The sequence below is a fragment of the Mizuhopecten yessoensis genome, unplaced genomic scaffold, assembly GCF_002113885.1.
Source record: "Mizuhopecten yessoensis strain PY_sf001 unplaced genomic scaffold, ASM211388v2 scaffold9425, whole genome shotgun sequence".
Lineage (NCBI taxonomy): Eukaryota > Metazoa > Mollusca > Bivalvia > Pectinida > Pectinidae > Mizuhopecten > Mizuhopecten yessoensis.
In genome coordinates this window covers 575,261-600,323 of record NW_018408041.1, presented here as the reverse complement: position 1 = coordinate 600,323, position 25,063 = coordinate 575,261, and the positions used below count along the sequence as shown (strand labels likewise).

General features: G+C 40.1%; 1 protein-coding gene across 5 annotated transcripts in view; it reads left to right on the top strand.

Moving 5' to 3' along the window:
* The window catches only part of LOC110458095, a 49,032-nt gene extending 27,015 nt beyond the window's left edge, over positions 1 to 22,017 (top strand). For 4 of the 5 annotated variants that reach the window (XM_021509666.1, XM_021509662.1, XM_021509663.1 and 1 more), the window contains 4 exons: positions 3,725 to 3,736; positions 15,966 to 16,137; positions 21,488 to 21,575; positions 21,926 to 22,017. In XM_021509666.1, coding sequence (XP_021365341.1) covers positions 3,725 to 3,736; positions 15,966 to 16,137; positions 21,488 to 21,565 — 262 coding nt within the window. In that variant the 3' untranslated portion in view covers positions 21,566 to 21,575; positions 21,926 to 22,017. The remainder of the gene's footprint in view (positions 1 to 3,724; positions 3,737 to 15,965; positions 16,138 to 21,487; positions 21,576 to 21,925) is intronic. The other variant, XM_021509665.1, reaches the window with a different exon arrangement.
* The last annotated feature ends 3,046 nt before the right edge of the window (positions 22,018 to 25,063 follow it).

Sequence of the window (25,063 nt, the reverse complement as noted above, 5' to 3'; positions counted from 1 at the left end):
AGTTCATGGTCTGGTATGATGTCCTAGCACTAAGTGTTAGTGTGAGTTCATGGTCTGGTATGATGTCCTAGCACTAAGTGTTAGTGTGAGTTCATGGTCTGGTATGATGTCCTAGCACTAAGTGTTAGTGTGAGTTCATGGTCTGGTATGATGTCCTAGCACTAAGTGTTAGTGTGAGTTCATGGTCTGGTATGATGTCCTAGCACTAAGTGTTAGTGTGAGTTCATGGTCTGGTATGATGTCCTAGCACTAAGTGTTAGTGTGAGTTCATGGTCTGGTATGATGTCCTAGCACTAAGTGTTAGTGTGAGTTCATGGTCTGGTATGATGTCCTAGCACTAAGTGTTAGTGTGAGTTCATGGTCTGGTATGATGTCCTAGCACTAAGTGTTAGTGTGAGTTCATGGTCTGGTATGATGTCCTAGCACTAAGTGTTAGTGTGAGTTCATGGTCTGGTATGATGTCCTAGCACTAAGTGTTAGTGTGAGTTCATGGTCTGGTATGATGTCCTAGCACTAAGTGTTAGTGTGAGTTCATGGTCTGGTATGATGTCCTAGCACTAAGTGTTAGTGTGAGTTCATGGTCTGGTATGATGTCCTAGCACTAAGTGTTAGTGTGAGTTCATGGTCTGGTATGATGTCCTAGCACTAAGTGTTAGTGTGAGTTCATGGTCTGGTATGATGTCCTAGCACTAAGTGTTAGTGTGAGTTCATGGTCTGGTATGATGTCCTAGCACTAAGTGTTAGTGTGAGTTCATGGTCTGGTATGATGTCCTAGCACTAAGTGTTAGTGTGAGTTCATGGTCTGGTATGATGTCCTAGCACTAAGTGTTAGTGTGAGTTCATGGTCTGGTATGATGTCCTAGCACTAAGTGTTAGTGTGAGTTCATGGTCTGGTATGATGTCCTAGCACTAAGTGTTAGTGTGAGTTCATGGTCTGGTATGATGTCCTAGCACTAAGTGTTAGTGTGAGTTCATGGTCTGGTATGATGTCCTAGCACTAAGTGTTAGTGTGAGTTCATGGTCTGGTATGATGTCCTAGCACTAAGTGTTAGTGTGAGTTCATGGTCTGGTATGATGTCCTAGCACTAAGTGTTAGTGTGAGTTCATGGTCTGGTATGATGTCCTAGCACTAAGTGTTAGTGTGAGTTCATGGTCTGGTATGATGTCCTAGCACTAAGTGTTAGTGTGAGTTCATGGTCTGGTATGATGTCCTAGCACTAAGTGTTAGTGTGAGTTCATAGTCTGCTATGATGTCCTAGCACTAAGTACTAGTGTGAGTTCATGGTCTGGTATGATGTCCTAGCACTAAGTGTTAGTGTGAGTTCATGGTCTGGTAAGATGTCCTAGCACTTAGTGTTAGTGTGAGTTCATGGTCTGGTAAGATGTCTGTTGTTAATCAATGTTATCTGTCTTTGAATGGTTCCTTTCTATGGACTGGAATACCTAGGGTTACATTATATGTTTGGTCAGTGGTTAACCGGGATATAGAGCTATATGAAAATAAAGATCTTGTGATACTACATTGACTGTCATTTCTTGACTGTCATTTCTTCCTGTTGATTTTGGGGTTATATCTGAGAAGAATATTTTACAGTTTGATATGACAGGTATTGTTAGCTCACCTCAAGCTTATGCCATACCGTTGCGTCCGTCATACGTCAACAATTTCTTTAAACAACTTCTTCTTCTGAACCACTGGTTGGAATTCAATGAAATTTGACTGGAAGCATCCCTAGGTGGTGGGGATTCAAAACTGTACAAATGGTGGGGCTGACCCCCCAGGGGGCTGAGGGGCGGGGCCAAAAGGGGTCAATTTGGCTATATTGCTTTAAGCGACTTCTTCTCTGGAACTAAGAAGTGGATATCAACCATATTTGACTGGAAGTATCCCTAGGTGGTGGGGATTCAAAATTGTACAAATGATTGGGTTGACCCCCCAGGGGGCTGAGGGGCGGGGCAAAAAGGGGACAATTTGGCTATACTGCTTTCAGCGACTTCTCTGGAACTGAGAGATGGATATCAACCATATTTGACTGGAAGCATCCCTAGGTGGTGGAGATTCAAAATTGTACAAATGGTTGGGCTGACCCCCTAGGGGGCTGAGGGGCAGGGCCAAAAGGGGGCAATTTGGCTATATTGTTACAAACGATTTCTTCTGTAGAACTATGCCATGGATATCAACCATATTTGACTGGAAGCATCCCTAGGTGTCAGGGATTCAAAATTGTACAAATGATGGAGCTGACCCCCCAGGGGGCTGAGGGGCGGGGCAAAAAGGGGTCAATTTGGCAATATTGCTTTAAGCCTTGGTCCCAACCCGCCGTACTTGCAAGTGCGTGCTGTCTACTTGCAAAAACGTGGGCAAAATTGGGGGATCCGTACTTGGTGAGTACCGCCTCAGTACGGATTTGGGAGAACGCAGACACGCCGTAGCACTTTTAGTGCATGAGGAACTTTTGCTGCGTTCGGGATGCGGTCAGGCTACGGATTCACGCCAGTATGGGTGACGCGCGTGCCTTCTACAGCCAATGAGCTTACAACGCACTGACTCTGTGAGTCTTTTAAATTTTTCCCACTGTCACTTGCTCTACGGACGGCGCACATAGCACGTGCATGCTGCCCACATGATAAGTGCGTGGCCTGTGCTTAACTGGCACTTCCCCAGTTCTACTGTCCAATGAGCACGCAGAACTGACGTGGACCGTATGGAGTAAGCATGTGCTCCGCACTTACAACGCACGTTGTGCGCACTGATTTCTGGAGTATATATAAAAGCCAAGCCAACGGACGAGTGCCAACATTTCGTCTCCAAGATGCTGACCATCTGCAGCTCAAAAGGCAGCGGATACGGCCAGAGAGGCCCAACAGAAACGGGCCGCGGAAGATGAGATGGCCAGAGAGGAAGGGGAAGAGGCGTGGAGGAGCGTTCTATATATCCCCCCAGACATTGGGCGGATAAACTCACACTCATCGAAATTTCCACTCACTTACAACATGCGAGTGAGTAAGGACACCGTACATGAGTAGCCCGTGTAAGTACGGCCTCCGTTCAATAACGGGGCAATCGCAAGGAGATTGTACGTTGTAAGCAAGTTGTAAGCACGTACAACTCACTTACCACGTGTGCAACGTACGACGCACGCAATCGCTCAGGACCAGGCGTGGTGTGCGGGCAACGTACTTACACCTTGCGCAACCGTGCAAGTGACCCTGGGGTCTGGCCACAACCCTAGGGACCTAGTCTCTGAGTCAAAGCTTGGAAACAGTTGAGATCCCCACCCCATAACCATACATAAATTGCTGGGCATGAAAAGTCTAATACAGAAATGCTACAAGGATTGGCCTTGGGGTCTGGTATATTCCCCTGATCTCATTTGGAGAATATTTTGCCATGATTGCTTTGTTATCCAGGTGAGCGATACAGACCCTCTGGGCCTCCTGTTTTGTTTTAGCTGTACATGTTGGGTCACTAAAAAATTTTAACAAGTATTTCTGATTTTATCTGTGTTATCTTGAAATCATTATCACTACCTTGTGGCCGTGAACAAAGTCCACCCTTTATTGTAGAATACATATTTGGTCTATGTTTTAATGGAAGATTTAAGTTAAATATTTGTATAATGCAATTTGAATTTTGAAGAAATCTTTATATTTTTGTTTTGTATGAATATAAATAATAAAACAGCATTTATATTTGATATGATAAATGACCTATTTATACCAGGTCCCTGAGAGTGTAAGTACACTTACATTATTACTGCTACTCTGATATAATGACTAACTGAGAATGCTCCTTCATACTGTAAATTGCTTAAATATTAATTATTACATGTACTGTAACTTATTTACAAGGATTGAAGTTATAAAAAGAGGCAGAGATATCCAATCATGTGAATTCATTTAGTTATCAGACATTTCAGGTCTAGACTGATCATGGCCTTTTGAATTACACAATGTAATATTCAAAGTCGTATTTGCCAAATTTAAGTAATTTACTGTATGTCAGTGAGCATGTGTTGCTATCCTTCCATATCCGACAAGTCCTATTGGAATGCTGAATTATTCTCTCAAACATGTAGCTAATTATAATTTTAGCTCCTGTTGGAATGGTCAGAGAATGCTTAAAACCCTGTAGAGTTAACAAGGACAGTCTTTGTCTGGATTTAACATAGTCAAATCTTACTATAATGAACACTTCTGGATGAATTTGGAAATGTAGTAATTTTCAAGTTGAAATGTAGTGGACAGTACTTTGAGAAAACAAAAATTAAGGTTTGATTCTAGTGAACTGATGTTCTGATAGTGAGGTTTGACTTAGATTTGCCTGACTTTCTTGAATATTGCCATGTCTTGTTGACATTAGCTTATAGGTGTGTTGCTATTTAAACAAATACTGCTACATTCTTGTTTGGGGGATGTCCGTCTACTGCTTGATTCCCTATTGAAATATTTCATCACTTGCATTTTGGAATTTTCTGGCATTATGATATCATTGCTTCTATTCTCCATTACAAATACCGTATTTGACCTAATAAGTGCATCTGCTCCTATAAGCACCCCCAACCTTTTTCTGGGAAAGAGGATTGCTGCACTGAATTAAAACCCATACAAAGGTTGCTTACTTCAATGATCTGATATTCTTCAGTCTTCTAACCAAAATCTTGGTGCCCTTAAGCGTTTACATTACTAACCAATATAATCCAGTGGTCTAGATCAAAATGATGCTGGCTAACATTTGTCTTCGTAGAGTTATTTGATTTGTCCTTTGATAGATTGTAAAAATGTTATAAGTCCAACTGGTCCTAAACACAATTGTTTTCCTTATCGCTCACCTGATCATCAAAATGATCAGTCTGTTCAAAATCCGACATGTCGAAGGTCTATTATGTTATTCAATTCAAAAAAAAATTGTCGTTTCTGATTCTGTTTTTCTGTCACTTACCTCACGTAATTATCATCTAAATTGACTGTAAAATCTGTCATCACCGCTTCAGTTTGTGCTATTCGCCATTGTTAACCAGTGATCACGTTGTTGGCCATGATTGTCTTGGAAAAACTCGCACAGTATCATCATTTTTCACTGAAACATGACCAGATGGCAATATTTTGAAACAGAAATTTCTTCTGCTGCAAGATCTTGCAGATACACGACTCACTTCTTTATTGACATCATGGCAACCACGAAGTCCGGGGGCGGTTTTGACGGTTTAAACTCATACACACAGTCATTTTCTGCTGGTTAGAGCACAAACAGTACCTATTGAATGCACCCCTCTTTTTTTTCGTTCGAGTACAGTGCACTTATTAGGTTGAATACAGTATGATTGTTTGACCTGCAACCAGATTAAGAGGCTTGAGATAACAATGGACTCAATCAACTAAAAGTTAGCCTGGCATTAATCCTATGCCCTTTTTGTGTGTCACATGTGGTTACATTGTATTGCTAGATCTTTTGTAATGAATGTTTTTATGCATTATTAGCCTAAACATGATCATGTATTAGATTGAGTTGATTTGGAGGGGCTTTGTTTAAATGTGCTGTTGAAATGTTATTCATTGCTAGATTATTGTTTGATGTGGTCATACATTGCATGACATGCAACACAACAGCTCTGTTTGATAACAACAACCATATATTTATACAATTTCGGAAAATTACTGTCAAGTTGCAGAAAGTGGCATTGGTAAATGTCAATTCTTCCCCATTCCCCTACTAAGATATTCACATTACAGAATCTGTCCTTAAAAGGTCTAAGGTCGACCCAAAGCTGGAGTGCCACCAGACAGAGACAGATCTCTATGTGATAATTCTGACAGGGACTTCATCCTCCATAATACCTGTAATGCTGTTGTTTTCGTACTTGAGACACACTTAAGTATAAGCACAGGCCCTGGTATATCTCCAGTGTTTGTACCTACCTTGGTAAATTGTTTATGTCTAGACACATCATCAGAACTAATATATACCAACAATAAGTACATTGTGTAGGAATGTAGATAGGTACCATTGCATGACAGTGTCACTTTGTAACCCTACTAAAACCATGGTTATACAGTATACACTATGTTGGAACCCCCACCAGGATTGGGAATTTGCTTTGATGCCCTCTACTTAGGGACAAAAAGGCAACTATGCAACATTTTGGATCTTGATATTTTCTCTCTACTTGGTAACAACTGTTTTGTTTCCTAGTGCCTTGTAAATACCTCAATGTTGGCCCTAGGGGAAGGCTATGGGTTTGTCCTAGTGCCTGGCTTGTAAATACCTCAATGTTGGCCCTAGGGGAAGGCTATGGGTTTGTCCTAATGCCTCAATACCACCAGAGTCCTTAAAGTTGGTAGTTGTCATTCCTTCAATTGTCAAATTGAGTGAGAATCACTTAAGTCAGCATCAGGTCCACACTATTGCACCAAAGCAGATATACTAATATACTACATGTATCTCCTGCACACACCCATACATTACACACATGGAGGCATGACCCTAGCTGTTTTGATGCTAAATCTCGTAAAACCAAACCAAATACACTTGTTCTATGATATACATACCGGTATACATGTTCTATGATATACATACCGGTACACATGTTCTATGATATACATACCGGTACACATGTTCTATGGTATACATACCGGTGCACATGTTCTATGATATACATACCAGTACACATGTTCTATGGTATACATACCGGTACACATGTTCTATGGTATACAAACCGGTACACATGTTCTAAGGTATACATATCGGTACACATGTTCTATGATATACATATCGGTACACATGTTCTATGATATACATACCGGTACACATGTGCTATGATATACATACCGGTACACATGTTCTATGATATACATATCGGTACGCATGTTCTATGATATACATACCGGTACACATGTGCTATGATATACATACCGGTACACATGTTCTATATGGTATACATACCGGTATACATGTTCTATGGTATACATACCGGTACACATGTTCTATGGTATACAAACCGGTACACATGTCCTATGATATACATACCGGTACACATGTTCTATGATATACACATCGGTACACATGTTCTATAATATACATACCAGTACACATGTTCTATGATATATATACCGGTACACATGTTCTATGGTATACAAACCGGTGCACATGTTCTAAGGTATACATATCGGTACACATGTTCTATGGTATACATACCGGTGCACATGTTCTATGATATACATACCAGTACACATGTTCTATGGTATACATACCAGTACACATGTTCTATGATATATATACCGGTACACATGTTCTATGGTATACAAACCGGTACACATGTTATAAGGTATACATATCGGTACACATGTTCTATGATCTACATATCGGTACACATGTTCTATGATATACATATCGGTACACATGTTCTATGGTATACATACCGGGGCACATGTTCTATGATATACATACCAGTACACATGTTCTATGATATATATACCGGTACACATGTTCTATGGTATACATATAGGTACACATGTTCTATGATATACATACCGGTGCACATGTTCTATATGGTATACATACCGGTACACATGTTCTATGGTAGACATACCGGTACACATGTTCTATGACATACATACAGGTACACATGTTTTATGATATACATACCAGTACACATGTTCTATGATATATATACCGGTACACATGTTCTATGGTATACATATAGGTACACATGTTCTATGATATACATACCGGTGCACATGTTCTATATGGTATACATACCGGTACACATGTTCTATGGTAGACATACCGGTACACATGTTCTATGACATACATACAGGTACACATGTTTTATGATATACATACCAGTACACATGTTCTATGATATATATACCGGTACACATGTTCTATGATATACATATCGGTACACATGTTCTATGGTATACATACCGGTACACATGTTCTTTGGTATCAATACTTTAATATATTTATATATGATATTTGGTATGTTAACAAAAGTGCTGTATATTTATCATTACATATACAATACTATTCAGATATGTTAACATAAGTACTTTGTATACTGCTGTTTACAATATTTGGAGTGCCTATAAAACCACCTGTTGTCAGTATAATGTGACTGGGCGGAATGCTGTGCTGGTTGCCTCCGGCATGGTATTTCAGTGAGATAGCACTATTAGTCGGCATTAAATCCGCTCTATCACAAGGAGGCAAATACACCAATATACTCTGTCTGCAGCACACATACACACATGCACACATACACACATGCACACATACACAACACACATGGAAGCACATCCTTAAATGACTAATACTGTTAATAGGACGTTTAACATATATAACCAAACCAAACCAAGCCTATAAAACAGTAGCTGATACAAGTTCAGTTTTAAATGTCTAGACATAAGTAATTTGCTTGTATGAGGGATGTGTTGGTGATTCAGCTGGGACCAGACCTTTGGTCAGATACTCTTAATATAGCGACACAGTTCCATCCATCATTACACAGGAATCACGCCTAATTAACATGTAAAGCTGCAGTGGTGAATCCATTTATAGACTGCTGTCCTCTAGTGGGATGTTAGCTTTGGCAGCTGGAGATGGCATCTGTGACTCACATAGCCCAATATATGTATCTGTCCGAGATAAAAGGGTAGGAAGTGTAGTCACTCATCCACAGCAAACACACGTCTCTTCCTTGGGTATCTTGTATTAAACAGGATTGTACAGGCGGCTAATGATGACGTCATTGTCCCTGACACTACACCAGTGTGATGCTAACACCTTGACTCCTTTGATTTTCACACCTAGATGGCATCCTGTAAATCTCAGAGCTGGTTCCTGTGGCAGACTTGATCCCATGCACTGCTACAGACTTGTTACTGATAAATTGATTAACCAAGAAGTAGTGTATACGTATTAGCTTCATGATAATATGTGCCAGAAATTGCTTTACATTACATCAGGAAAATATCAATTTTTCTAATTAAGAGCTTGTAATCATACAGCCAAAACTGCTTCAAATTGCATGTTTAAACCTTGATTTATTGAAGAAATAACATGCAGAAATAGCAGGAAGTTATGTAGATGTATGATAGCTATTTAATAGCATGCTGCATTGTGCTGGAGTTGTTGTGTATAGGATGAGATATGTACAGTATACCAGCTGTAGGATCAATGAACACACTCCTACAGTTCAGTAGATAAACTGTGATAGCTGTTTAATAGCATGCTGCCTTGTGCTGGAGTTGTGTATAGGATGAGATATGTACAGTGTACCTGTAGGATCAATGAACACACTCCTACAGTTCAGTAGATAAACTGTGATAGCTGTTTAATAGCATGCTGCCTTGTGTTGGAGTTGTGTATAGGATGAGATATGTACAGTTTACCTGTAGGATCAATGAACCCACTCCTACAGCCTCTTCTATAGTGCATGTTATGGATCCCTGGGGCCAGAGAGTGTAGTAAGATAACACCATCCACAACATTTTATTGATAGGCGAGGATTTTGTCTGCCCTTTATTGATTAGCAAGGATATTGTACGTGGTTGTTACTTGTATGAGAAGAGAATTGAACCAGACACTTCTATATAATTTATAATAAAATATCTCTGGGTACAAGAATGGCATATAAACATATATCATATTCAATCTTGTGCATACACTGGTGCAACACTAGAGAGTGGTAATGAAGTACACACCAGGGAGGTGTTGGTGTAGCATTGGTACTGTCAGAGCAGTGGGAGCCTCAAACTTACCAGTTGTTTGATAGTTTAAACAGTTCAATAGCTATCTGCAGTAGGCCAGAAAATGTAATAAGTAAGTTGTGTATACTTAAGTTATATAAATCAAAATGAAGTGGAGCACTTATAATGAAGAAAACAAATTGAAGCATAAATATACTTGTATAAACAATGATAATTTAGCTATCAGACCAAGTTTGAGACACTCATTCTCGATTGTACGAACATAAGTGCTTCTCTATTGTAGGAACATAAATGCAACTGTCTGGGTTTTAATTGAAAAACTCTACTGCTTGACGATTTCAGAGACCATGACACTGTCAGCATGTTTACATTGTCCACTAAACCATGACACTGTCAGCAGGTGTACATTGTCCTCTAAACCATGACACTGGCCGCATGTGTACATTGTCCACTAAACCATGATACTGTCAGCATGTGTACATTGTCCATTAAACAATGACACTGTCAGTATGTGTACATTGCCCTCTAAACCATGACACTGTCAGCATGTGTCCATTGTCCTCTAAACCATGACACTGGCAGCATGTGTGAATTGTTAACTGAAACATGACACTGGCAGCATGTGTACATTGTCCACTAAACCATGATACTGTCAGCATGTGTACATTGTCCATTAAACAATGACACTGTCAGCATGTGTACATTGTCCTCTAAACCATGCCTCTGGCAGCATGTGTGCATTGTTAACTGAAAATGTGTACATTGTCCACTAAACCATGACAATGTCAGCATGTGTACATTGTCCACTAAACGATGACACTGTCAGCATGTGTACATTGTCCTCTTGTAACTGAACCATGACACTGTCAGCATGGGTACATTGTCCATTAAACAATGACACTGTCAGTATGTGTTCATTGTCCTCTAAACCATGACACTGTCAGCAGGTGTACATTGTCCACTAAACCATGACACTTGTCCACTAAACCATGACACTGTCAGCAGGTGTACATTGTCCTCTAAACCATGACACTGGCAGCATGTGTGCATTGTCAACTGAAACATGACACTGGCAGCATGTGTACATTGTCCACTAAACAATGTACACTGTCAGCATGTGTACATTGTCCACTTAACCATGACACTGTCAGCATGTGTACATTGGCCACTAAACGATGACACTGTCAGCATGTGTACATTGTCCTCTAAACCATGCCTCTGGCAGCATGTGTGCATTGTTAACTGAAAATGTGTACATTGTCCACTAAACCATGACACTGTAATAAGTAAGTTGTGTATACTTAAGTTATATAAATCAAAATGAAGTGGAGCACTTATAATGAAGAAAACAAATTGAAGCATAAATATACTTGTAAAAACAATGATAATTAAGCTATCAGACCAAGTTTGAGACACTCATTCTCGATTGTACGAACATAAGTGCTTCTCTATTGTAGGCACATAAATGCAACTGTCTGGGTTTTAATTGAAAAACTCTACTGCTTGACGATTTCAGAGACCATGGCACTGTCAGCATGTTTACATTGTCCACTAAACCATGCCACTGTCAGCATGTGTACATTGTCCATTAAACAATGACACTGTCAGTATGTGTACATTGCCCTCTAAACCATGACACTGTCAGCATGTGTACAATGAAGAAAACAAATTGAAGCATAAATATACTTGTATAAACAATGATAATTTAGCTATCAGACCAAGTTTGAGACACTCATTCTCGATTGTACGAACATAAGTGCTTCTCTATTGTAGGAACATAAATGCACCTGTCTGGGTTTTAATTGAAAAACTCTACTGCTCGACGATTTCAGAGACCATGACACTGTCAGCACGTTTACATTGTCCACTAAACCATGACACTGTCAGTATGTGTACATTGTCCACTAAACCATGACAATGTCAGCATGTGTACATTGTCCACTAAACGATGACACTGTCAGCATGTGTACATTGTCCTCTAAACCATGACACTGGCAGCATGTGTGCATTGTCAACTGAAACATGACACTGGCAGCATGTGTACATTGTCCACTAAACAATGTACACTGTCAGCATGTGTACATTGTCCACTAAGCCATGACACTGTCAGCATGTGTACATTGTCCACTTAACCATGACACTGTCAGCATGTGTACATTGTCCTCTAAACCATGACCCTGGCAGCATGTGTGCATTGTTAACTGAAACTGTGTGCATTGTCCACTAAACCATGACACTGTCAGTATGTGTACATTGTCCTCTAAACCATGACACTGGCCGCATGTGTACATTGTCCACTAAACCATGATACTGTCAGCATGTGTACATTGTCCATTAAACAATGACACTGTCAGTATGTGTTCATTGTCCTCTAAACCATGACACTGTCAGCATGTGTGCATTGTTAACTGAAACATGACACTGGCAGCATGTGTACATTGTCCACTAAACCATGATACTGTCAGCATGTGTACATTGTCCATTAAACAATGACACTGTCAGTATGTGTTCATTGTCCTCTAAACCATGACACTGTCAGCAGGTGTACATTGTCCACTAAACCATGACACTTGTCCACTAAACCATGACACTGTCAGCAGGTGTACATTGTCCTCTAAACCATGACACTGTCAGCAGGTGTACATTGTCCTCTAAACCATGACACTGGCCGCATGTGTACATTGTCCACTAAACCATGATACTGTCAGCATGTGTACATTGTCCATTAAACAATGACACTGTCAGTATGTGTACATTGTCCTCTAAACCATGACACTGTCAGCATGTGTACATTGTCCTCTAAACCATGACACTGGCAGCATGTGTGCATTGTTAACTGAAACATGACACTGGCAGCATGTGTACATTGTTAACTGAAACATGACACTGGCAGCATGTGTACATTGTCCACTAAACCATGACACTGTCAGCATGTGTACATTGTCCACTAAACCATGACACTGTCAGCATGTGTACATTGTCCACTAAACCATGACACTGTCAGCATGTGTACATTGTCCACTAAACCATGACACTGTCAGCATGTGTACATTGTCCACTAAACCATGACACTGTCAGCATGTGTACATTGTCCACTAAACCATGACACTGTCAGCATGTGTACATTGTCCACTAAACCATGACACTGTCAGCATGTGTACATTGTCCACTAAACCATGACACTGTCAGCATGTGTACATTGTCCACTAAACCATGACACTGTCAGCATGTGTACATTGTCCACTAAACCATGACACTGTCAGCATGTGTACATTGTCCACTAAACCATGACACTGTCAGCATGTGTACATTGTCCACTAAACCATGACACTGTCAGCATGTGTACATTGTCCACTAAACCATGACACTGTCAGCATGTGTACATTGTCCACTAAACCATGACACTGTCAGCATGTGTACATTGTCCACTAAACCATGACACTGTCAGCATGTGTACATTGTCCACTAAACCATGACACTGTCAGCATGTGTACATTGTCCACTAAACCATGACACTGTCAGCATGTGTACATTGTCCACTAAACCATGACACTGTCAGCATGTGTACATTGTCCACTAAACCATGACACTGTCAGCATGTGTACATTGTCCACTAAACCATGACACTGTCAGCATGTGTACATTGTCCACTAAACCATGACACTGTCAGCATGTGTACATTGTCCACTAAACCATGACACTGTCAGCATGTGTACATTGTCCACTAAACCATGACACTGTCAGCATGTGTACATTGTCCACTAAACCATGACACTGTCAGCATGTGTACATTGTCCACTAAACCATGACACTGTCAGCATGTGTACATTGTCCACTAAACCATGACACTGTCAGCATGTGTACATTGTCCACTAAACCATGACACTGTCAGCATGTGTACATTGTCCACTAAACCATGACACTGTCAGCATGTGTACATTGTCCACTAAACCATGACACTGTCAGCATGTGTACATTGTCCACTAAACCATGACACTGTCAGCATGTGTACATTGTCCACTAAACCATGACACTGTCAGCATGTGTACATTGTCCACTAAACCATGACACTGTCAGCATGTGTACATTGTCCACTAAACCATGACACTGTCAGCATGTGTACATTGTCCACTAAACCATGACACTGTCAGCATGTGTACATTGTCCACTAAACCATGACACTGTCAGCATGTGTACATTGTCCACTAAACCATGACACTGTCAGCATGTGTACATTGTCCACTAAACCATGACACTGTCAGCATGTGTACATTGTCCACTAAACCATGACACTGTCAGCATGTGTACATTGTCCACTAAACCATGACACTGTCAGCATGTGTACATTGTCCACTAAACCATGACACTGTCAGCATGTGTACATTGTCCACTAAACCATGACACTGTCAGCATGTGTACATTGTCCACTAAACCATGACACTGTCAGCATGTGTACATTGTCCACTAAACCATGACACTGTCAGCATGTGTACATTGTCCACTAAACCATGACACTGTCAGCATGTGTACATTGTCCACTAAACCATGACACTGTCAGCATGTGTACATTGTCCACTAAACCATGACACTGTCAGCATGTGTACATTGTCCACTAAACCATGACACTGTCAGCATGTGTACATTGTCCACTAAACCATGACACTGTCAGCATGTGTACATTGTCCACTAAACCATGACACTGTCAGCATGTGTACATTGTCCACTAAACCATGACACTGTCAGCATGTGTACATTGTCCACTAAACCATGACACTGTCAGCATGTGTACATTGTCCACTAAACCATGACACTGTCAGCATGTGTACATTGTCCACTAAACCATGACACTGTCAGCATGTGTACATTGTCCACTAAACCATGACACTGTCAGCATGTGTACATTGTCCACTAAACCATGACACTGTCAGCATGTGTACATTGTCCACTAAACCATGACACTGTCAGCATGTGTACATTGTCCACTAAACCATGACACTGTCAGTATGTGTACATTGTCCACTAAACCATGACACTGTCAGCATGTTTACATTGTTAACTGAACCATGACACTGTCAGCATGTGTACATTGTCCACTAAACCATGACACTGTCAGTATGTGTACATTGTTAACTGAACCATGACACTGGCAGCATGTTTACATTGTCCACTAAACCATGACACTGTCAGCATGTGTACATTGTCCACTAAACCATGACACTGTCAGCATGTGTACATTGTCCACTAAACCATGACACTGTCAGCATGTGTACATTGTCCACTAAACCATGACACTGTCAGTATGTGTACATTGTCCACTAAACCATGACACTGGCAGCATGTGTACATTGTTGACTGAACCATGTCACTGGTAGCATGTTTACATTGTTGACTGAACCATGTCACTGGCAGCATGTGTACATTTGTATGCCTGTCAGTATATTCACAAGACACAGTCAGAGTAAAATATTAATATTAATTGAAATGTTTTATTTACAAACTTGTGTAGAAGTGTTTCTTATTCACCACTTGGAAGGCCATCATAGTTTTCTCATGTTTATCACTGCCTTGCCAAAGACTAATTAGAGTGTGTTATAAACCAGATCTAAGGTCAGGACTTTACCGACTCACAAACACTTGCCAACATAGCACCTGTATTTGTGTATGTCAGATTATTGCCATAATAATATAACTCTGCTGATGATAGTGTTGTGATGGAAAACATGTGATGAATCGTTTTCAAGATAAAATGTTTAGAGGTGGTACACAATACATTAAGGTTGGGAGTGCAAGCATTCTGTATTGTATCATGAAGGAAGTGTTCCATTTAGTTAGCATTGTCCTGACTTGAGTTTGCTCACCCATTTACTATAGCAAAGAGTTTCATATGAAAATAAATAACTATCGTAATTGTCTTTTTTACAAAATGTCTCTTTAAGTTTAACAAGAAGATAAATATCTGAGGGGTATTTTCTGTATAATTTTTTTTTATTAGACTCTGCCTTAAATCCATTGTCTTCCTTTAATTCAACTGTTTCATGCTGGATGATCACTTTAACAGGTACGTTTCTTGGCCTTTATGGAATTATCAATATTATTGGCTTCTAAAGAAAATACAAGAAATGAAACCTGGTGTAAAAAATCATGAGATGAAATCAGAGACAACAGACGAATGGGGTCAAGTATCAGTTTTCCCATATATAACCATGTACTGTAGAGCATTGAACATGTATAGATGTGGGTCCTCATCTTTGTAGGCATTTTGACTCGGAGCCGTCCCTGACAATGTACCCCAGCCTGCAGGATGTGAAGACCATGCAGATGGACGGCAAGGAAGTGGTTGTCATTGATGCCAACACTTACGGCCAGATCATGGAGGAACTATCCACTCTTAAACTCGCACTGAGTCAACTCACAGATCTCATGCAAGTAAGTTATTCTCTAATTCTACTGAGTCAACTCACAGATCTCATGCAAGTAAGTTATTCTCTAATTCTACTGAGTCAACTCACAGATCTCATGCAAGTAAGTTATTCTCTAATTCTCCCGAGTCTACTCGCTGATAATCGTACAGGTGAGATGTACCTCAAACAGGTGAGATATACTTCTTAGACAACCTGATCTCGTTCTTGGGAGATATACCTCTTAGACGACCTTCTGATCTGGTACTGGGGAGATATACCTCTACACAACCTTCTGATCTCGTACTGGGGAGCTATACCTCAAAGACAACCTTCTATCTCGTACTGGGGAGATATACTTCTTACACAACCTTCTGATCTTGTACTGGGAAGATAACTCTTAGACAACCTTCTGAGCTCGTACTGGGGAGATATACTTTTTAGACAACCTTCTGATCTGGTTCTGGGGAGATATACTTCTTAGACACCCTTCCGATCTGGTACTAGGGAGATATACTTCTTAGACACCCTTCCGATCTGGTACTGGGGAGATATACATCTTAGACAACCTTCTGATCTTCAACTCACAGATCTCATGCAAGTAAGTTATTCTCTAATTCTACTGAGTCAACTCACAGATCTCATGCAAGTAAGTTAATCACTAATTCTCCCGAGTCTACTCGCTGATAATCGTACAGGTGAGATGTACCTCAAACAGGTGAGATATACTTCTTAGACAACCCTCTGATCTGGTACTGGGGAGAGATACTTCTTAGACAACCTTCTGATCTTGTACTGGGAAGATAACTCTTAGATAACCTTCTGATCTCGTACTGGTGAGATATACCTCAACGACAACCTTCTGATCTCGTACTAGGGGGAGATAACTCTTACACAACTTTCTGATCTCGTACTGGGGAGCTATACCTCAAAGACAACCTTCTATCTCGTACTGGGGAGATATATCTCTTACACAACCTTCTGATCTCGTACTAGGGGGAGATAACTCTTACACAACTTTCTGATCTCGTACTGGGGAGATATGCTTCTTAGACAACCTTCTGATCTTCAACTCACAGATCTCATGCAAGTAAGTTAATCACTAATTCTCCCGAGTCTACTCGCTGATAATCGTACAGGTGAGATGTACCTCAAACAGGTGAGATATACTTCTTAGACAACCCTCTGATCTGGCACTGGGGAGATATACCTCTTACACAGCCTTCTGATCTCGTACTGGGGAGACATACCTCTCAGACAACCTTCTTATCTCGTACTGGGGAGATAACTCTTACACAACTTTCTGATCTCGTACTGGGGAGATATGCTTCTTAGACAACCTTCTGATCTTCAACTCACAGATCTCATGCAAGTAAATTATTCTCTAATTCTCCCGAGTATACTCGCTGATAATCGTACAGGTGAGATGTACCTCAAACAGGGGAGATATACTTCTTAGACAACCCTCTGATCTGGTACTGGGGAGATATACTTCTTAGACAACCCTCTGATCTGGCACTGGGGAGATATACCTCTTACACAGCCTTCTGATCTCGTACTGGGGAGACATACCTCTCAGACAACCTTCTTATCTCGTACTGGGGAGATAACTCTTACACAACTTTCTGATCTCGTACTGGGGAGATAGACTTCTTAGACAACCTTCTGATCTTGTACTGGGGAGATATACCTCTTAGACGACCTTCTGATCTCGTACTGGGGAGATGTACTTCTTGGACAACCTTCTGATCTGGTACTAGGGAGATATACTTCTTAGACACCCTTCCGATCTGGTACTGGGGAGATATACTTCTTAGACACCCTTCCGATCTGGTACTAGGGAGATATGCTTCTTAGACAACCTTCTGATCAGATGGACGGCAGGGAAGTGGTTGTCATTGATGCCAACACTTACGGCCAGCTCATGGAGGAACTATCCACTCTTAAACTCGCACTGAGTCAACTCACAGATCTCATGCAAGTAAGTTATTTTCTAATTCTACTGAGTCAACTCACAGATCTCATGCAAGTAAATTATTCTCTAATTCTCCCGAGTATACTCGCTGATAATCGTACAGGTGAGATGTACCTCAATCAGGTGAGATATACTTCTTAGACAGCCTGATCTCGTTCTTGGGAGATATACCTCTTAGACGACCTTCTGATCTGGTTCTGGGGAGATATACTTCTTAGACGACCTTCTGATCTGGCACTGGGGAGATATACCTCTTACACAACCTTCTGATCTCGTACTGGGGATATATACCTCTAAGACAACCTTCTGATCTCGTACTGGGGAGATATACCTCTCAGACAACCTTCTGATCTCGTACTGGGGAGATATATCTCTTACACAACCTTCTGATCTCGTACTGGGGAGATATATCTCTTACACAACCTTCTGATCTCGTACTGGGGAGATATACCTCTTAGACAACCTTCTGATCTGGTACTGGGGATATATACATCTCAGACAACCTTCTGATCTGGTACTGGGGAGATATACCTCTCAGACAACCTTCTGATCTCGTACTGGGGAGATATACCTCTTAGACACCCTCTGATCTCGTACTGGGGAGATATACCTCTTAGACAACCTTCTGATCTGGTACTGGGGATATATACCTCTTACACAACCTTCTGATCTCGTACTGGGGAGATATACCTCAAAGACAACCTTCTTATCTCGTACTGGGGAGATATACCTCTTAGACAACCTCTGATCTGGTACTCGGGATATATACTTCTTAGTCAACTGACAGATTTCATACAGTGCCTTTGAGTAAATCAAAGTCAACTTGCTGACCTCATACAGGTCAAATATATCTGAGTCAAACCATTGATCTTGAACAGGTCCACACACTCAAACAGTGGTTAGCTCATTGTGATTTCAATCAGTTATTATAAAGTTTTGACTGCTCATATTGATAAAAAAAAATGTAGCTTGCAAAGCTGGCCATACTCACATTTCTCGCTGATGGTGATATGTTTACAATGAAAAATTAAATGCATAGATTTTGAATGGCCCTTATATAGATTGTCTGTCATGCTCCTTGTCATTGTTCTAGCACCATAGTTCATGATAGATTCAGCAGATACTTCACAGTTAGGCTTACCTTTGACATAACTTGGATAGTTACAAATATGGGCATGATCAGTCAAAGGTCAAGTGGTTACATAAATTAGGATTTTAACCGGCAGGGGCATTGTTAGCCTTGCTCACATTCTCTTGTTGGTCAGGGGCATTGCTAGCCTTGCTCACATTCTCTTGTTGGTCAGGGACGTCGTTAGCCTTGCTTGACATTATCTTGTTGGTCAGGGGCATTGCTAGCCTTGCTCACATTCTCTTGTTGGTCAGGGGCATTGCTAGCCTTGCTCACATTCTCTTGTTGGTCAGGGGCATTGCTAGCCTTGCTCACATTCTCTTGTTGGTCAGGGGCATTGCTAGCCTTGCTCACATTCTCTTGTTGGTCAGGGGCATTGTTAGCCTTGCTCACATTCTCTTGTTGGTCAGGGGCATTGCTAGCCTTGCTCACATTCTCTTGTTGGTCAGGGACGTTGTTAGCCTTGCTTGACATTATCTTGTTGGTCAGGGACGTTGTTTGCCTTGCTTGACATTATCTTGTTGGTCAGGGATGTTGTTAGCCTTGCTTGACATTATCTTGTTGGTCAGGGACGTTGTTAGCCTTGCTTGACATTATCTTGTTGGTCAGGGACATTGCTAGCCTTGCTCACATTCTCTTGTTGGTCAGGGGCATTGTTAGCCTTGCTCACATTCTCTTGTTGGTCAGGGACGTTGTTAGCCTTGCTTGACATTATCTTGTTGGTCAGGGACGTTGTTAGCCTTGCTTGACATTATCTTGTTGGTCAGGGACGTTGTTAGCCTTGCTTGACATTATCTTGTTGGTCAGGGACGTTGTTAGCCTTGCTTGACATTATCTTGTTGGTCAGGGACGTTGTTAGCCTTGCTTGACATTATCTTGTTGGTCAGGGACGTTGTTAGCCTTGCTTGACATTATCTTGTTGGTCAGGGACGTTGTTAGCCTTGCTTGACATTATCTTGTTGGTCAGGGACGTTGTTAGCCTTGCTTGACATTATCTTGTTGGTCAGGGACGTTGTTAGCCTTGCTTGACATTATCTTGTTGGTCAGGGACGTTGTTAGCCTTGCTTGACATTATCTTGTTGGTCAGGGACGTTGTTAGCCTTGCTTGACATTATCTTGTTGGTCAGGGACATTGTTAGCCTTGCTTGACATTATCTTGTTGGTCAGGGACGTTGTTAGCCTTGCTTGACATTATCTTGTTGGTCAGGGACATTGCTAGCCTTGCTTGACATTATCTTGTTGGTCAGGGACATTGCTAGCCTTGCTCACATTCTCTTGTTGGTCAGGGGCATTGTTAGCCTTGCTCACATTCTCTTGTTGGTCAGGGACGTTGTTAGCCTTGCTTGACATTATCTTGTTGGTCAGGGGCATTGCTAGCCTTGCTCACATTCTCTTGTTGGTCAGGGGCATTGTTAGCCTTGCTCACATTCTCTTGTTGGTCAGGGGCATTGTTAGCCTTGCTCACATTCTCTTGTTGGTCAGGGACGTTGTTAGCCTTGCTCACATTCTCTTGTTGGTCAGGGACGTTGTTAGCCTTGCTTGACATTATCTTGTTGGTCAGGGACGTTGTTAGCCTTGCTTGACATTATCTTGTTGGTCAGGGACATTGTTAGCCTTGCTTGACATTATCTTGTTGGTCAGGGACGTTGTTAGCCTTGCTTGACATTATCTTGTTGGTCAGGGACGTTGTTAGCCTTGCTTGACATTATCTTGTTGGTCAGGGACGTTGTTAGCCTTGCTTGACATTATCTTGTTGGTCAGGGACGTTGTTAGCCTTGCTTGACATTATCTTGTTGGTCAGGGACGTTGTTAGCCTTGCTTGACATTATCTTGTTGGTCAGGGACGTTGTTAGCCTTGCTTGACATTATCTTGTTGGTCAGGGACGTTGTTAGCCTTGCTTGACATTATCTTGTTGGTCAGGGACATTGCTAGCCTTGCTCACATTCTCTTGTTGGTCAGGGGCATTGTTAGCCTTGCTCACATTCTCTTGTTGGTCAGGGACGTTGTTAGCCTTGCTTGACATTATCTTGTTGGTCAGGGGCATTGCTAGCCTTGCTCACATTCTCTTGTTGGTCAGGGGCATTGTTAGCCTTGCTCACATTCTCTTGTTGGTCAGGGACGTTGTTAGCCTTGCTCACATTCTCTTGTTGGTCAGGAACATTGTTAGCCTTGCTCACATTCTCTTGTTGGTCAGAAACATTGCTAGCCTTGCTCACATTCTCTTGTTGGTCAGGGACATATGTAATTTAATTAAGTAACTATTGATTTCACAGCTGCAGGAGGTTGAACAAGGAGGAAGTATATCTGACGACATGCGTGGCAAACTTGAGTTCTTAAACAGCCCCTCCTGATGTCCTGTTGGTGAGTTCAACAAAAACTCTTTTTGATATTAGCCTGAACACAGTCAAAGTCTGATAGTATTTCCACAAAAAAAATCTTAACTACCTTTTTAACAATTTCCCATGAGCTTCTTTCTGTATTTTAGCAAGATGATGAAACAGAATGAAACCATATTGATAAAGTATGTGATTTGTATACCTGTGATGTATAATTTGATTGTGTGTGGTATGTTAAGATCAGTGAAAATGTATAAAAACACCAAAGATAGATGTTACAGCATTGTTAGATTTAGTAAAACCAGTTTTATACAGGTACAACATACTTGGTATTTTTTCAAATATGCTTAAGTTCTGGTCTTTTGTTTATTGCAGACATGAGAGAGAACACAAGAAGGTACCAGAGAACACTGGATAAAGTAACAAGACACAAAACAACTGCTACCTACATGTACAGATATCATTGCTCACATTGACACATATCATACCTATACTGTAATAACATTAACTCATTTTGTTTAATGAAGTTTCAGTTTTTAAATATTTAACATTCATTGCAGTACCATCATGTTTTGTTGTACAACTATTAACATATAAGTTATTATTTATGTCAGCTTCATTACATAGACATCATTTATGCCAGTTTATCATGGGAAATAAGCAGGATGTTAACTTATTACACTACAGCTAGCTTTGCTGAATATTTACAAATAAGGTCTGGGATTCCTAATAGCTCATATCAAGTTAACTTTTATTTTCAAAATTTTGCATTAATTATGTCATGTGAACAATAATTTAAATCATAACAAGCTTGCAAGTGCTTTCTACTCTGAACAAATGCTTTTAAGGTTTACTAGAATTGTTTTGATGTATATTGACCCATAAGGTAAGGGAGATAACTGTAGGTTTAGTATGAGGACATTTGTCTCTGTGTGCCAAAGCACACAGCACTCAGTAATGAGTTCAGCTACATGGGAAGTAGCTCATACAATTATAAAACAGGAATGTACATGTATCTGATATCAAGGATCAATGAAAAGAATAACAATTTGGAAGTATTACATTCCGTGGAAGTATGAAAGAATAGCATCACCTAAGTGTTTGTGTGATTCCGGTGTGGTGACTAGAACACTGTTTGTGGGGTGAATAGAACACTGTGTGTATATGTGGTGATGATATCCAAATCAAAATTTACTTATATAGTAGTAAGTAGTTCAGAAGACAAACTAGCACTTGTAATACTTCCTGTGTAGATCAAACAGGACAAGAAATTTGTCCTCTTGTCATATTATAAGATATTGTCATAATTTGTAACTATGGCTGTTCTTTCATTTTGTTTATAAGTAAACCTTCATGACATGATAAAGATGTTTACTGTAGAATTGTTTCATGGTTACTATCCAGAGCTATCTACCTAGTATCTGGTATCCACAGCCATGATTACTGTCCAGAGCTATCTACCTAGTATCTGGTATCCACAGCCATGATTACTGTCCAGAGCTATCTACCTAGTATCTGGTATCCACAGCCATGATTACTGTCCAGAGCTATCTACCTAGTATCTGGTATCCACAGCCATGATTACTGTCCAGAGCTATCTACCTAGTATCTGGTATCCACAGCCATGATTACTGTCCAGAGCTATCTACCTAGTATCTGGTATCCACAGCCATGATTACTGTCCAGAGCTATCTACCTAGTATCTGGTATCCACAGCCATGGTTACTGTCCAGAGCTATCTACCTAGTATCTGGTATCCACAGCCATGTGAGTTAAGTGTTTTAACTGTAAATAAAGAGCATAATCAGGGTGAGAATTGGGGGGTCACCTTAAAAATTAAATGATATTGAACAATTTGATATAAGTTATTTTTATCTACAAGAAAGTGTAATTGTGTTGAACACAGGTTGTATACATGTATATTAGGTTAAGACTTGTAGAATGTCCAAATCTGATTGAGATAATGATCAAGCTTCATTTTATATCACTGTCTATATAGATATCAATGATGTATTATTGTATTTTTTGTGTTTTTATCTGATTTATGTTTCCTAGAGTAAAATGTACTTGTAATTTTTAGGTACATTACTTGTATAGAGTTTTCGAGAATGTTTAACATTGGAAAGGATCTTCAGGAGGATAATTACTGGCAGGACCTTCTGATTTTTTTGATGCAGGTGTGGAGTAATTTTGATGTTTCTCAGATTTGTTTACAAACTTTATAGACTGCAGAATAGAGAATTGATCAAATATATGATGTGGTTGAGTACACTTTCATTGTGAACTTATTTCATTATAGGATAGGAGGGGTAATCTCTGAAAGTTTAGAACAAGTTGAATTTGGGTTTATAATAACTTTTTGTATTGACTTTCCTTGATAATTAGTTCAGAATGCCAAACCTTTGGTTCCTCAATTTTCCGGTTTCATTCCCTGTTAATCATGTTGAAATAGACTTTGACTTGGTGTAAAATGGTTTTCATTTGAACATATTTTATTGACGTTGAATAGTCAAAAGTATTGGGCACAAGTTCTTACAACTTACTAGGCCCTCTCACAAAGATGGTTTTAAGTATTAAAATAAAGTATATCTTTTCATTACCACTTCATTTAACATTACAACATGTAACAGATATAAATGCTTACAAATTATGACATATCTGCTGGTATTGTGTTCAAAACATTGCCATAGTATTGAAATTTCTACTGGCATAATCACCTATATAAACTTGTTGTTATCTGTACCCGGTCATGTTTGTGATAGGTTTACCACCCTGACTGAATATTCACCAACTCTATAAACAATTACCTGGTAATGACATAACAGTATTCATAACTCGTTGTGTGGATAAATATTCAGACAAGTCATCTCTATGTAATCTACAATGTACCATTGCAAGGAATTCATGTAAATACATTCCAAACTCAGATAAGATAATGCCTACATTTCATTACAATGGTATTTATAAAGAAACAGTCAGTCACATTTTATAACATTCAATAATTGGCAAATATGCAACAAAAGGCATATGTATTGAGCATATAGATATCAGTGTTATTTCATTAACATTTAATCAGCTGATAGTTATTGTATACATATGCAAAAGAGGCACCTTGGTTTGTTTGTGAAGTTTGATTTTGAGATTTTTGATGTGTGTTATGTTTGGGGTCTGTATCAGCCGGTTGGCCTTTAGTTATCTCGTGAGCATGTCCTGTACATGTGGGGGTGTAGCTGTTTCAGGGTATAGTGGAAACATCACATTGAGAAAAAATTAATCTCGTTTACTTTTAATTCTGATCAATAAGAAAATTAATCCCAGAAATAGGGTTGTTAAATTTGTCATGTTGAAGATATGAATACTAAAAAACATGGTTGAGCCAGACCCAGACATCAAACATTTTTTTCATTTTGTGATTTTTCGTATACATGTCAGATTTTTCGTTAACTGCAAAGTGACCAAGGCGGTTAGTGCTTTTTTGGAGCTTGGAATTTTGCATATTGATACAGGAAAATA